The sequence below is a fragment of the Hippocampus bargibanti genome, linkage group LG08 (genome assembly GCF_051943395.1).
Source record: "Hippocampus bargibanti isolate YZ-2025 linkage group LG08, ASM5194339v1, whole genome shotgun sequence".
In the NCBI taxonomy this organism is placed as follows: domain Eukaryota; kingdom Metazoa; phylum Chordata; class Actinopteri; order Syngnathiformes; family Syngnathidae; genus Hippocampus; species Hippocampus bargibanti.
The window spans coordinates 15,316,913-15,329,412 of NC_142741.1; the positions used below are offsets into that span (position 1 = coordinate 15,316,913).

A 12,500-nucleotide genomic window follows, 5' to 3' on the forward strand; every position below is an offset into this window, starting at 1 on the left:
GCGCCTCAGGTATCATAGTGTCTTAACTGCACTGTGTTTGCATAATGAGCCAGTGTGTGTGTGTTTGTTTGAAAGTTGCGTGTATTTGAAACATGTGACAACAAGCAGACTGTGACTGCACAAAGGTACACAGATAGGGCTGATATTCAAACAAAGTACGTGTCACAGCTTGCCACAATATCTACAGTATTTTTGAGTATGTGTGTGTGTGTGTGTGTGTGTGTGTGTGTGTGTGTGTGTGTGTGTGTGTGTGTGTGTGTGCGTGTACGTGTGCGCGTGTGTGCGTGAGCATACGTGCATACGCGCCCATTGTCTATGTGAGAATACTAACATGGCGACAGACAGACACAATAATCATGTACAGACTGCGGGTGTAACCCACACAAACACATGCAAACATAATTTAGGGACTCAGACAATAAACCACAAGCATTCCAACCAGGAAATGCCTCATGTCTCGACAAAATACATTATGACACCCTTCCAAAAGGGTAGATTCATTAAGGTCTTGATTTCAGCCATGTGTTCCAGTGGGTAGTGTGTTGGCCTCAAAATGCAGAGGCACAGAGTTTGATTCCTGCCGCAGCCTTCCTGTGTGGAGTTTGCATGTTCTCTCCGCAGCTTTTGAGAATAAAGCGGATTAGAAAATGGATGGAATTTCACAGGTGTTTTGGGATGAACATTACCAAAATATTAGGAAATACAATGCAAGTGCACCAAACTAAAATACTCCGGTTTTACCTGTCTGAGATTGTCATTCAAAACTGACCATAATTATACGGACATCATCTTCTCTGTATGATCAAATAATGCCTCCCTTAGGTTTCAAGGTGCAAACACCCGTGTCCCCCGCATATAGACGGGCGCATCTTCCTTTGGATGCAAGGACAAGTCTGGTCCAGTGTGTTTGAGACCTCACTGGGTATTTTGGTGCAGAGAGCTGCCGTGCCTCCGATGAACCTGACGATTTCAGTGACAGGACGTGGACTGCGCTCGGTATTACAACAAACGGACCTCCGTTTTCATACGAGAGCATGTCCAGTGATTTTGTGAATTTGATAGATCCGCTGAAGCCTTGATGGCCAAAACAATGCATTGCAACATCTTCCAAGATCTCTGCCCACCCCCCTTCTCTCTCTCGCTCTCTCTCTCTCAAGCTGCAAAGTTTAAGAAAAGTCCAACATTATGTTTAGTTTGTACATAACTTTAGGCTATTAGCTAATGATGGCTATGTAGGAGCAGATGCTTGCTGGAGCAAAATGCTGCAATTTACACATGATCAGTTCAGTTGACTAATTGTAACTACTGTCGCTAATTAGTTCATGAGCAAAACAATTATTTGTGGCATTGTCTAGCATATACACAAAGTGGGTTAGTCCTCAACATTACGTGTTATTGTTGTTACATGCATAAATTATACTGTATATTTTATACTTTGTACTATGCACCGTGTCCAGTTATTTTCTTCTTAAACATTGAGACCAAGTTGTCCAGTTCAGTTTTCTGACAACATTTTTGTTGATGCAATACTTTGTTTTTAATTTTTAATTAAAACCCCCATCCCTTTCAATTCAGCTGATGTAGATTGCAAATTTCCCCAGTGTGGGACTATGAAAGGCCTTTTGATTTCTGATAAAGGTTGATAGGGAATGCAGTCAATGAAACCTGAATAAGACCTGTGTGTTTGTGCGTGTGCGTGTGTGCGTGTGTGTGTGTGTGTGTGTGCGTGTGCGCGTGCGTGTTTTGTGGAGAGGGTTATATCCTCTGCCTTCCCCGCCTAACCTTTTTAAAATTTGAAGTTGACCAATGTTGACCAATTTTAAGTATTTGCTCAGAGAAAAATACAAATAATACCCCAATATTTTATTTAGCAAAACAGCCACAAAGAAGGGTGAGATGTCATCACTGCGGTTAATAACAGAGACGATATTGAGTGTCTCACGACTTGTGAGATAATGTAAGCTATAACTATGACGACAGTTGTTTACTACACATTCTGCACTCTTTGAGAGAATCAAATTCTGTCCGGCCACATCCCAGTGAGCCCACAGAGAGAAAAGCATGGCACCGCCAATTCCTCCACACATTCCTCTGGTGTTTGTGCATGTGTGGGTGTGTGAGTGTGAGTACCACAACTGCTGTTATGTCTTCCATATGCCTCAGATTACATATAACACAGTAAAGGAAGTGAATAAATAGTGACTTATGTTCAAAGAAAACATAAAAAAACCGGGGTCGCTGACACGAAGAAACAATTTATTTCTCAACACTTTGAGACTTGTGCATTTAACCTCTGTGGTGTTGTTAAATTCAAAAGCTCCAATGTTCTTTTCAAAACATTGTCACAGTATGCTAAATAATGTGTATAACTAAACTTTACATTAATTTGCAGTGCCTTAAAATAGTAATTTACCAGCAATGGAAAAGGATTAGTCCAATCTGAGTCTCCGTTTAGTTTTTAGTACCTCTATTAATATCTGGTTATCAGACCTGAGGCACTGGGCAGGTGTGTAGTGGCAGAGGAGTTTATGGAGGTGAGGTAGAGCGAGGCAATTGCAGATTTGCAGAGAAACAATTGGATCCTAAAAAGAACTATTAAATGTGACGGGTGCCAGTGAAGGGATGCCAGAGTCAGAGTTTTGCGGTCCCTCTTATGAGTAACTGTCATGAGGCGAGCAGCAGTATTCTGTCTGGAACAACTGGAGATCCAGAATTGGGGGATTGGCTAACTCATACGTAAAGTGCATTACAATAATCCAGGTTCTTGTAGGAACAGTTATCAATTTGAAAGATTACCCTTGATGCGAACATTACCACTCATGCTGCTATGAATAGTCTAATTTGAAAATTGAATGGTTGCTCAGACATGGCAGGCATGTCGACAGAGCCGCTTGAGAAAAGGATTTTGTGTGTGTGTGTATCCGGGTCTGAGTTTGTGCACATACGCTCTGCCATTTCAGCATACCTGAGCCTGTTTTTGCTTGCGAGCATTAATGACTGCAGGCACTTTCAAACGGCAGTATCACAGCTTGGTTGATGTTTAACCCGAAGCTGGCTAAACAAAGGATCGTGTTGGTGGATATACTTATGAATGGATAAGAAAGAAAAAAAATGTATTGACTGATTTGTGAATAGAACATTTTAGAACAAGTAGTGGGACATGATTTTTCCAAACAGATAGACAGGAAGTGGGAGAAAATGTTAGGAAAGAGATAAAACAGAGCAAGAACAGAAGAGGAGATTCACAAAAGAAGCCCATAAGAGGATGAAGGGAATAACTGTGTGTTACGATAATCAGGGCAAGAGGACAGGGCTAAAGGGGATGAGGGGCTAAAAGAGAGTAAAAGGGAACAAAACAGAACAAAGACAGCCTTCATGGGTGAGTTTCTGGAAAAAGGGTGTCCTCTTGGCTGCCTACACATGTGCACATACACTCACATTCGCACATGCTTTCATAAGACCAAGTATGGAAGACCTTATTCATCGCTCCATAAATTCTTCAGCAATTGTTGCATACTTTTTTTACACTACAGTGAGGTAATTGTGCAAGCCGGAGCAATTGATGAGGCGCAATAGCTCAATCGAGTGCATAACAGCTGTGCCAACATGACACAAACACTTAACAGTGAATGACAAGTGGAGTAAGAAGGTGTGTGCGACGCAGGAAAGTGGTGGTGTGGGGCAGACCAATTGTGTGCATTGTCACTCCTCACACTGCTACTGCCAGTCAAGTTCAAAGCAACTTTTGCCAACTTTTGCACGTCGGGTGTGTGCAGAGGACTCTAGCCAGGGGGCACAGCGTATACAGGATAACTTCTAAATGTCATGGCGCAGCCAATCTATTTCCAACTAACCGGTCTTTGAAAGCTTTTTCCGCCATTTCTCGTGCCGCTTTACGGACCTCCTCTGGGACAGCGTCCTTCTCTGCCTGGGAAACCTGGACCACCTTGTGTCCCGCATCCAAGCGATATGGGCCCCCTTTCCCACCTAACCCCGCAGTGTCCCGACCTCCTACAGGGAAACATCACAAAAGAACATCAAGGCACGATGTCTATTTTACACTGTTAAGTGTGTCACAATTATGTGTTTGGCATTTAAACAAATTTCCTTTATAAATTGGGGCCAGCACATTGATGCACGTGGTCACAGTCCTTGACAGTAAAATGTTCTGGATTACATCTCAGTAATCATTTGAGATAAATTTGTTTTTTCGAACAGTGGTTGCACAGACAGAGACAGACAGAGAGAAAACACCTCCGACCTGTTCCACCTGCCCACTGGTTTCCGCCTACATGAGGTGCATTGTTCGCGTCCACCTTGCCATGTTTTGGGGCAGAAACATCCAAGCCACTGTCTCTTTGGACGGTAATCTAGAAGGAAAACAAACAGGTAAATTAGTATGATTGTTATTTATTTTTTTGTTTATTTTTAAGCGAAGATTAAAAAATAAGAACGTGTACAGCCTGCTGTTAAAATAATCAGTGAATAGTTAAATTGATGAATGCTGAACCACTGTCCACACATTTCAGTACCACAGCCATATAAACACCACAAGCTATGTCATTTTTACGGCTGCACCGTACTCACTAAAGGTGAAAGAAACACTGTCACACCTGGGGCCCTTTTATACAGAAACACACACTAACACAACGTGACGGAATTGGCATTTGTAATTGTGTGTGTGAAACTTCACACCATGTCCCCTACTCCCGGCAGTGTGGAATTCCCAAATATAAAGGCCTCATGTGAGTTATTATCTTGACTGTTTTTGCAGGGCTTTTCACAATGTGCGGCTTATCGTGCCATAGCAGCTACGTACTATCTGTTACAAAATGCCACACCTTAACAAGTCTTAGGGCTCGCTATATTTAGCACAGATTATCTGAGTCAGTCAGTATATATCAGAATGACTTTATACAGAGAGAGGAGATTATATACGTATACAGGCACATCTCATTGACCTTTGTTACCCAATGTAATAATACCCATTCCCACTGAAGCGGGCCTCTAAATAATTTAATTTGAATGAAGTGCATTCTTGTATTGGGAGTCAGAGGCCTACTCATAAATGTATACCAAATATCCATTAATTGTGATTGGAATGGTAAAATGTTACAATTAACCTGGCGCTCTGAATTCTTATAAGATTCTTATGTCAGGAAATGTGAGTTTAATGACAATAATAAAAACAGCAAAAATAACAAAATCAATGTCTTATTGCTTTCATAGTCCACACCGCAGCTAGGTAGACAGGTATAGTCGCATAACATATACAAAATAACGTAAAAAAATTAATCACAATTTCCCCCTGATGAATGCCACTCATTTCCAAATTATCCAATTTGCATGGTGAGCACAGCATGACAGACTTCAAAAATTAAAGAATTCGTTGAATGTGAGACTGAAGAAAGGTTGGCGCCTCTGTGTTTTTTAATTTTGGTATTAAGAGTATCATACATGGGCCTCATCTACATCATATAAGGAGTCCAAGATGGCGCCCGAGTAGGCAGCTGTCAGCAAGTGCTCTGATGAGCCTTGCTTTTTTTGTTGTTTTTGTCTTGTTTTTGTGTTTTCTTTTTTCACTTTGTGTTGTTGTGCGTCGTGTGGAACAGATACGGATTGTTTTTCAGCATTTTTGACCACGACATTCATCAAGGAGGAGACTGTGCTGAGCGGTTGCGCCTTTTCGGCAGCATGGATATGCCAGTACTGTTTTTGAATGGGAGGAATGTCTGTGCCATTCGACTGTCATCGCTGGACACCGAAGGGGCCATTGTGCTTTTTTGCGCCTGTAATGGGCAGCATCTTCACAGCCCCGCTTTGTTCAGTGGAAGGTCGGTGCTGTTGGACAGTCTGCGGCTGGATGGATACATGGCTTGAGGAGCCCGCGATAAGAAGGAAGGAGCGTCAGCGCACAGCGCCAATGCACATATGGAACTGTCGCGGGATGGAATTGAAGCTGATTTATGGGGGACAGGAGATTTGAGACAATCTCTTTTCGTCAATGGATGCTACAGCTGCGTGTTTGCTTTCAACATTTAGCTTGTAGTCGACGTGCACATTCCACCATGATGTCCCTGATCCACTGGTGAAGAGACGCTTTGATCCTCTCCTCTTTCATCTGGAACTGCTTTATGTAACAAAGAGGGTACAGAAAGTGCTTAAGAAGGAATGTCTCTCTGTGTCTTTGTGTTGTCATGTTATTTGTTATTTAGTTTTTTTTTTTCTTCTTTTGACTTCAAGACGGCGCCGCGAGAGTGGCTGCCTTTCCAGCAGCTCCTGTATTTTGCTTTTTTACTTTCATTTCTTTCATAACTTTGCTGCTGTGAAATGTAAATTTCTCCACCGAGAGACTAATAAAGGCAAATCCAATCCAATCCAATCCAATCCAATATGATCTTTCTGCTGTCATATCCCTGTACAGTATGTGACTGATGCATGGACATGAGCTTTGCTGCACACATGCCTGCCCTCACGCACAAGAATGCTTTGCAGCTGGCTCGAGGCTGGTTATGAACTGGATTATGATCGCCTGACACCCATCAACACGCATGCACGGTTAACTGCCAGGTCATCGGACTGGCCTCCATCCACCTGCCCCTCCTGTCAAATATCGAGTCGCGTTAGTTCATTTCAGGGGGTCCCTGCTTGGTAATGTGAGGATGGGGCGCCAAGGGACTTATGGGAAAGGGGTGACTAACGCCATTCTTTTGAGTTTAGAGAACATGTGCGTCACTGGGATAATGACGCCATACCTTGGCACGCGAGGTCACATAAGTTTGTCCGCCACAACCGTCCGCTACTCTCCACCGTAAAAATGGCACATTATGGTATTATGACATTAAATGTTGTCACATTTCTTTTTTTCCAACTGTGTCTATAGAGTTAATAAAGGTAAAAAAAAAATATTTTTATTACGAGTACCCACTTACCATTATTTGCCTATAAAAGCATTCAGCTCTGGCATCCCATCAAGAAATTTCAAATGTTTTTGCAGTTTGGCCTTGAGAGTGTTCAGCATCTCCACAAAAATGAAACATATTTCAGAACAGAGTGTGACATGTAAGCAGGTAGTCTGGTATATGGTGAGGGATGTAAACAGTGCGGTGAGAAGTACATAGAGAGTCTCTGTTATTCACATACAGTAGAGTCAATGTTGTTACATCGGAGCCAACAGCAAGCACAGCGGTTGTCTGTCTGCAGTAGGCAAGGTGTGACTCGTAAAAGAAGTGACTATTTTGGAACGTGTATCTATGCGCCCAAATGTTATCCTTTTTGGCATTTGGCTTTGTGCTTGATGACACACTATTTCGATTTCTTCTTGTTCAGGAATCAAATTTTGGTACTTCTTAGGTACTTTATTTTGTGCATGTTTACTGATTGATTGATTTTTACAGTAATGCATGTACCGGTAAATTTTCTTCAGGTACTTCACTATCAACTTTTAATCGATGAGAAGGTTTATTCAGCCGTCATCTGTACCTTTTTGAAGGTGTCGGACGTTTCGCCTCCTATCCAAGAGGCTTCGTCAGCGAACTAAAGTGTTACTGGTCGTATCGGCCCTATTTATATATCTCTAATGTCCAGACACAGCTATGATAGGTCCCTACTCTCAGGTTGGGGGCAGTACATTTGCACCTAAAAGCTAGCAACCACTCATTTGACGACAATGAGGTTAAAATCTTAGCGAAAGAACATAGATGGTTTGAAAGGGGAGTAAAAGAAGTGATTCTCATAAAACAACAAAATCCTTCATTAAACCGGTCTGGTGGGGTGAGGTTCAATTTGGATCGTTCATACAATAGCCTGCTTAGGCAAAACAGGTTAGGCAACATTCGTAATGCTGATGAGGTGATACCGGTGGGAGTGGGGGAAATAGGCCAGTCGTTAGTCAGGAATGTAGGAACAATCAGTGGGGCCACAGGGAGTGGTCCTCTGCTCCCCCCAACCTGAGAGGAGGGACCTATCATAGCTGTGTCCGGCGCCGCCATGTCTGGACATTAGGGATATATAAATAGGGCCGATACGACCAGTCAGACTTTAGTTCGCTGACGAAGCCTCTTGGATAGGAGGCGAAACGTCCGAAACCTTCACATTTGTACAGATGACGGCTGAAGAAACCTTCTCATCGAGAGTTATCACTGAACAGTATTAGCTTTTATTTTGTGTGTTTGGTTTTTGCTTTAGAAATACTATATCTGATTTTTTTGTTCCCCATTTTTCATCGCATTGTTTTTGGAAAATGTATTAGCATTTTTTGAAACCCGCAACCCCGTGCTTATCAAATCACAAAATTTTCACAATTTGGTCCTTATCTTGTACTATACTTTCTATTTTGACTTCTACAGAAGTATTCAAATGCATTTTGGCTACATGATACATTTCCTTGCCTGTTGCCACCTGATCCAAAAAAAAATCGACTGATGTGCAAAATAGTTATCGACATACATAATCATCAACAAATACACATTTGGACTCCTGGTTTGATGCTCAGTTCATTACACCACTTGTACAGTACAAGTAAACCGAAGTCTACTGCACACTGACAATAGAGCAAACTTTAATCACTTGCAAATTTCCCCATTATGGGACGATTAAAGGCTTTCTGATTCTGATTCTAAATATAACCCTTACGGGATAAAATATGCAAGAAGCAATAATGCCTATCTGTGTTCAGATGTTCAGACATGATTGCGTGCATGTGAATGTCGACATTATCTGAAAAATGTGTCTATCTGTGATCTGCAATGTGGGCGCCAACACAATGTCGCCTCAGTCTACAGATCAATATTGCAAGGGTTATACCTCTTGCATCATCACCACAAAGCACTCCCTTTCATTCGCGCCAGCAAACCTAATTGTGCATGCATGTCAGGGTGGGCGGGAAGCAATATACATAAGAATGTTTTCATTGGATACCTTCTGAGAATCTTCTCAGAGTTCAATTTGTGGTCACGTTCATCAAATCGCATTGCCATCTAGTGGTATTAAGTGCCCATGCAAGATACCTGCTGTGTTGACAGCGTTCCCAGTGCTGGGGAGGAGCCAAAATACATTGCCCACATACGAGAATGTGAACAACAACAATAATAAATGAATACGTTCTCTAAATAAGTACTTGAATAAGTGTCTTAAAAATACGGAACTTGTGAGGCATTTCTGATTCATGTTCATCTGCACACTTTTTCAAGAGGAATGAGCAAATTCAGATTGTGACAATGTTACTTATTACAATACAATTAGGTGGCCCGGTGGTCTAGTGGTTACCACATCAACCTCTCAGTGCAGTTTTTTGCCGTGATTGCATTTTCTTCCCGGACCTGTGTGGGTTTTCTCCGGATCATCCAGTTTCCTCCCACATTCAAAAAAACATGCAGGGCAGGCTGATTGAACACTCCAAATTGTCCCTAGTTGTGAGTGTGAGAGTGAATGGTTATTTGTCTCTGTGTGCTCTGCAAATGGCTGGCAACCGGTTCAGGTGTCCCCCGCCTACTGCCCGAGGACGGCTGGGACTCCCCACAACCCGAGTGAAGTCAGGCTTCCGCAGAGCTTGCGAATGATCTGATCTTTTGAAGCAGGTGTGTTGCAAAAGGGAGACTTGGAAAACACACAGGACAGCAGGATTTGACCTGGCACCTGACTTTGACACCGCTGGTTTAAAGGCTCAGGAAACATGTGCATATATTCTGCATTACTTAACTGATTAGGGGATAATACTGTGAGTTTCCAAAATAAAATTTTTGAAAAAAAATAAAATTGATTTTACATAATACAAAGTACATGACTCTACTTTCTGCAATGATAGACCAAAAATAAATAAAACCTGTTCATCTTATATTTTCCGTTCCCTTAATTCAGACTTGCGAACATTACTAACACTAATCATAATCGGCCAAACTACGGAAGGAACCACTGTGCAGTATTTACCTGTACAGGCCTGCCGTCCTCAGAGCCAATCATATTCCTCCACTCCATCAGCGATCGCTGCAGCGTATCCAATCCTGTTTCCCAGAGTCGTACATACCCACCCATGTCCACCGTGACGACACCCCCAGTGTTGAGTGGCGCAATGAGGACATCCGTCTCTGAGATCTTGGACACCCAATTAGTGTATGGTGACACGGACATTGACCTGCAACCCATGAGAATATAAGAAGGATATCACATGGTTTGAAATGAAATAAATTGGCTCATAAAATGAAAGAAAGAGAAAATGGCCAATATATTAGAAAATTTATTTACACACCTAATGAAAATAGTGGCAGAACATTCAACTCAGACTTATTTGTCCTACTTACCTTGGGACAGGAATATATTTGACTTTTTTAGAGTTTAGATCAGTCACTTCCAGATAGGCGGCTGTCATTGGAGGGGTGATATCTGGGGGCAAAACAATAAGTCATTCAGAATAAGAATCAGAAATCATTTAATCGTCCCACAGTGGTGAAATTTGCAATCTACCGCAAGCAAGATTGAAAGTGGTGGAGATAGGGGGGTTGAAAAGAAAAAAATATTGCATGTACAAAAAAATGACAGAAGACTGAAGTGTACAACTGCACAACAATGTTTCTTTTATAAGAGCTGTCAAATCAAGAAGACTACGTTTGACTAACGTATCACTTAAATTTGCATAATACTCTCAATACATTTCCCCATTGTGGGACGATTAAAGGCTTTCTAATTCTGATTCTGAAATAGCTTGGCAGAGGGCTGCAGAAGTTGGGCGTCGGTCATGAATGGATACGTCCCCTGCCGGTAGTAAAAGACAATCTTCCTGGGTTCGAGCCTTTGTTCACAGTGTCCGACCGAATAGTTCTGACAGATATATGTAACGGTATTTATCTAAGGTGGCTATGCTTTTTACACTCAATCGGAGTGTCAAGCAGTGTCATACAAAACAGTGTGAATGTGAATAACCTTTTGGGTAGATCTCCTTCAGGGGCACCTTGGTCGGTGGAAGGGCCCGTACCACCTGATTGGCTGACAGTAGACTCACACAATTGTTCTGTTTGACCGCAGCAGTCCGAACGCCACCTCGGAGGAACATGTGGGCGCCACCATCACTGCTCTTCACTTCCGATAAATCGACAGCCCTCTTAAAGCTGTACACCTCATTGGGAGACTGGACCAAATATGAAACATCACACTAAAAGATGTTCATCAAGATTAATTTACATATTTTTCATGTGTTTTCATGGTTACCATGAGATCTGGGAAGCCCACGATGACTCTCGCAAAGGTGCTTGTGTCAGCCATGATGCGGTTCGGGGAGACAATCTTTTGGCTGAGGGCGGAGCTGAGATTCTCATTGGGAAGCTGATCACATGACAGCATTTGCGGAACAGACACATTATCTGAGAGGGCAGAAAATGGGAAATATAAGCGACAAATTTCGTTATTACTTTTATGAAAAGCTTCAAATCGGTATTGTATGAAGTTTATTAATTCATAGCAAGTGAACCCTTTAATTCCAGCCATATGAAGGAAAAGCAATGCATTTTTAAATTAGGATTTGCATTCTTTTTGTTTTTGAGCTGTTCCACATCCAGGTTGCATGGAGTCAACCAACTGATATCACCTGCAAAAAGCAGTCTCTGTTATTTTTTTGTTGCCTGTAGCCAAGAACATGAAGATTAGAGTATTTAAGGGGTCATTCTCTGAAGAAAGTTGAATACTGTATTAGCTTGTTTAAAAGAAACACTTCACATCTGTGTTGCAATTTCTGACACCTGTGAATCATATTTAACCTGCTCATGACCATCTACAATGCGTTAACGTTGTTTTAAATAACAGTGTTAAGCATTAGACACACAAATCCTCCAACAATTATGCTGTGGACAGATGAACTCAGTGGCCTGTTCAGGTCGAGTCATCTGCCTGGCTGCTGCTGTTGTTGTGAATATCCTGAACAACACGCCTGCGCAAAGAGGCAGAGTGCATTGTGGATGGAGAAATAACAGCCTCAATTTTTTTTCATTACAGCAGAACAGATGTGTTAAAATACATACTTGCGCTGGCGGCGGCATGGCCTGAAGTTATTGCGTTCTCGCTGATGTTGTGCAGCTGACACACGCCTGAGTCCTCTGCCCCCATGTGAATGGGCTTGGTCAGCAGGAACTTCCTGTTTAATGTTGTTTGCAGAGAGAAACTGACATTGAAACGGGTTCCCTTGGATAAATGTGTGTTTTGGAAGTTAAATTCTGGATCGTCAGTCACATTTATTCCATGCTCATCCACAAAAGAAAGATATATGGTTAAGCGACTATGTTAAAAGAAAAAAAAACAATCAAGAAAATTAAAAGTTTTTTCAGGTTTACTGCTCCGCCATGCTTTAAACACTTTTAAATGTCTTAAAATTTATCACATGGAAAAAATGAAACATTTGACAGTGTCTAAAACTCATGACAACAAGTTACCAGACAACTCTGAAAAGTTGCCTGCCCAGCCATAAAGTTGCCCGTCCCGTTTTTCACAATTTGAAACACAATAAGTAGACTAAT

The 12,500-nt window shown here is 41.9% G+C and overlaps 1 protein-coding gene across 3 annotated transcripts in view; it reads right to left on the minus strand.

The window, feature by feature from the left end:
- The window catches only part of vwa8 (von Willebrand factor A domain containing 8), a 54,198-nt gene that overhangs the window by 11,398 nt on the left and 30,300 nt on the right, over positions 1-12,500 (minus strand). For 2 of the 3 annotated variants that reach the window (XM_089002363.1, XM_089002364.1), the window contains exons 33-39: positions 12,009-12,121; positions 11,203-11,354; positions 10,918-11,122; positions 10,299-10,380; positions 9,928-10,132; positions 4,262-4,370; positions 3,855-4,011 (exon numbers count right to left, since the gene is read on the minus strand). In XM_089002363.1, the coding sequence (XP_088858489.1) occupies positions 3,855-4,011; positions 4,262-4,370; positions 9,928-10,132; positions 10,299-10,380; positions 10,918-11,122; positions 11,203-11,354; positions 12,009-12,121 (1,023 nt within the window). The remainder of the gene's footprint in view (positions 1-3,854; positions 4,012-4,261; positions 4,371-9,927; positions 10,133-10,298; positions 10,381-10,917; positions 11,123-11,202; positions 11,355-12,008; positions 12,122-12,500) is intronic. The other variant, XR_016115742.1, reaches the window with a different exon arrangement.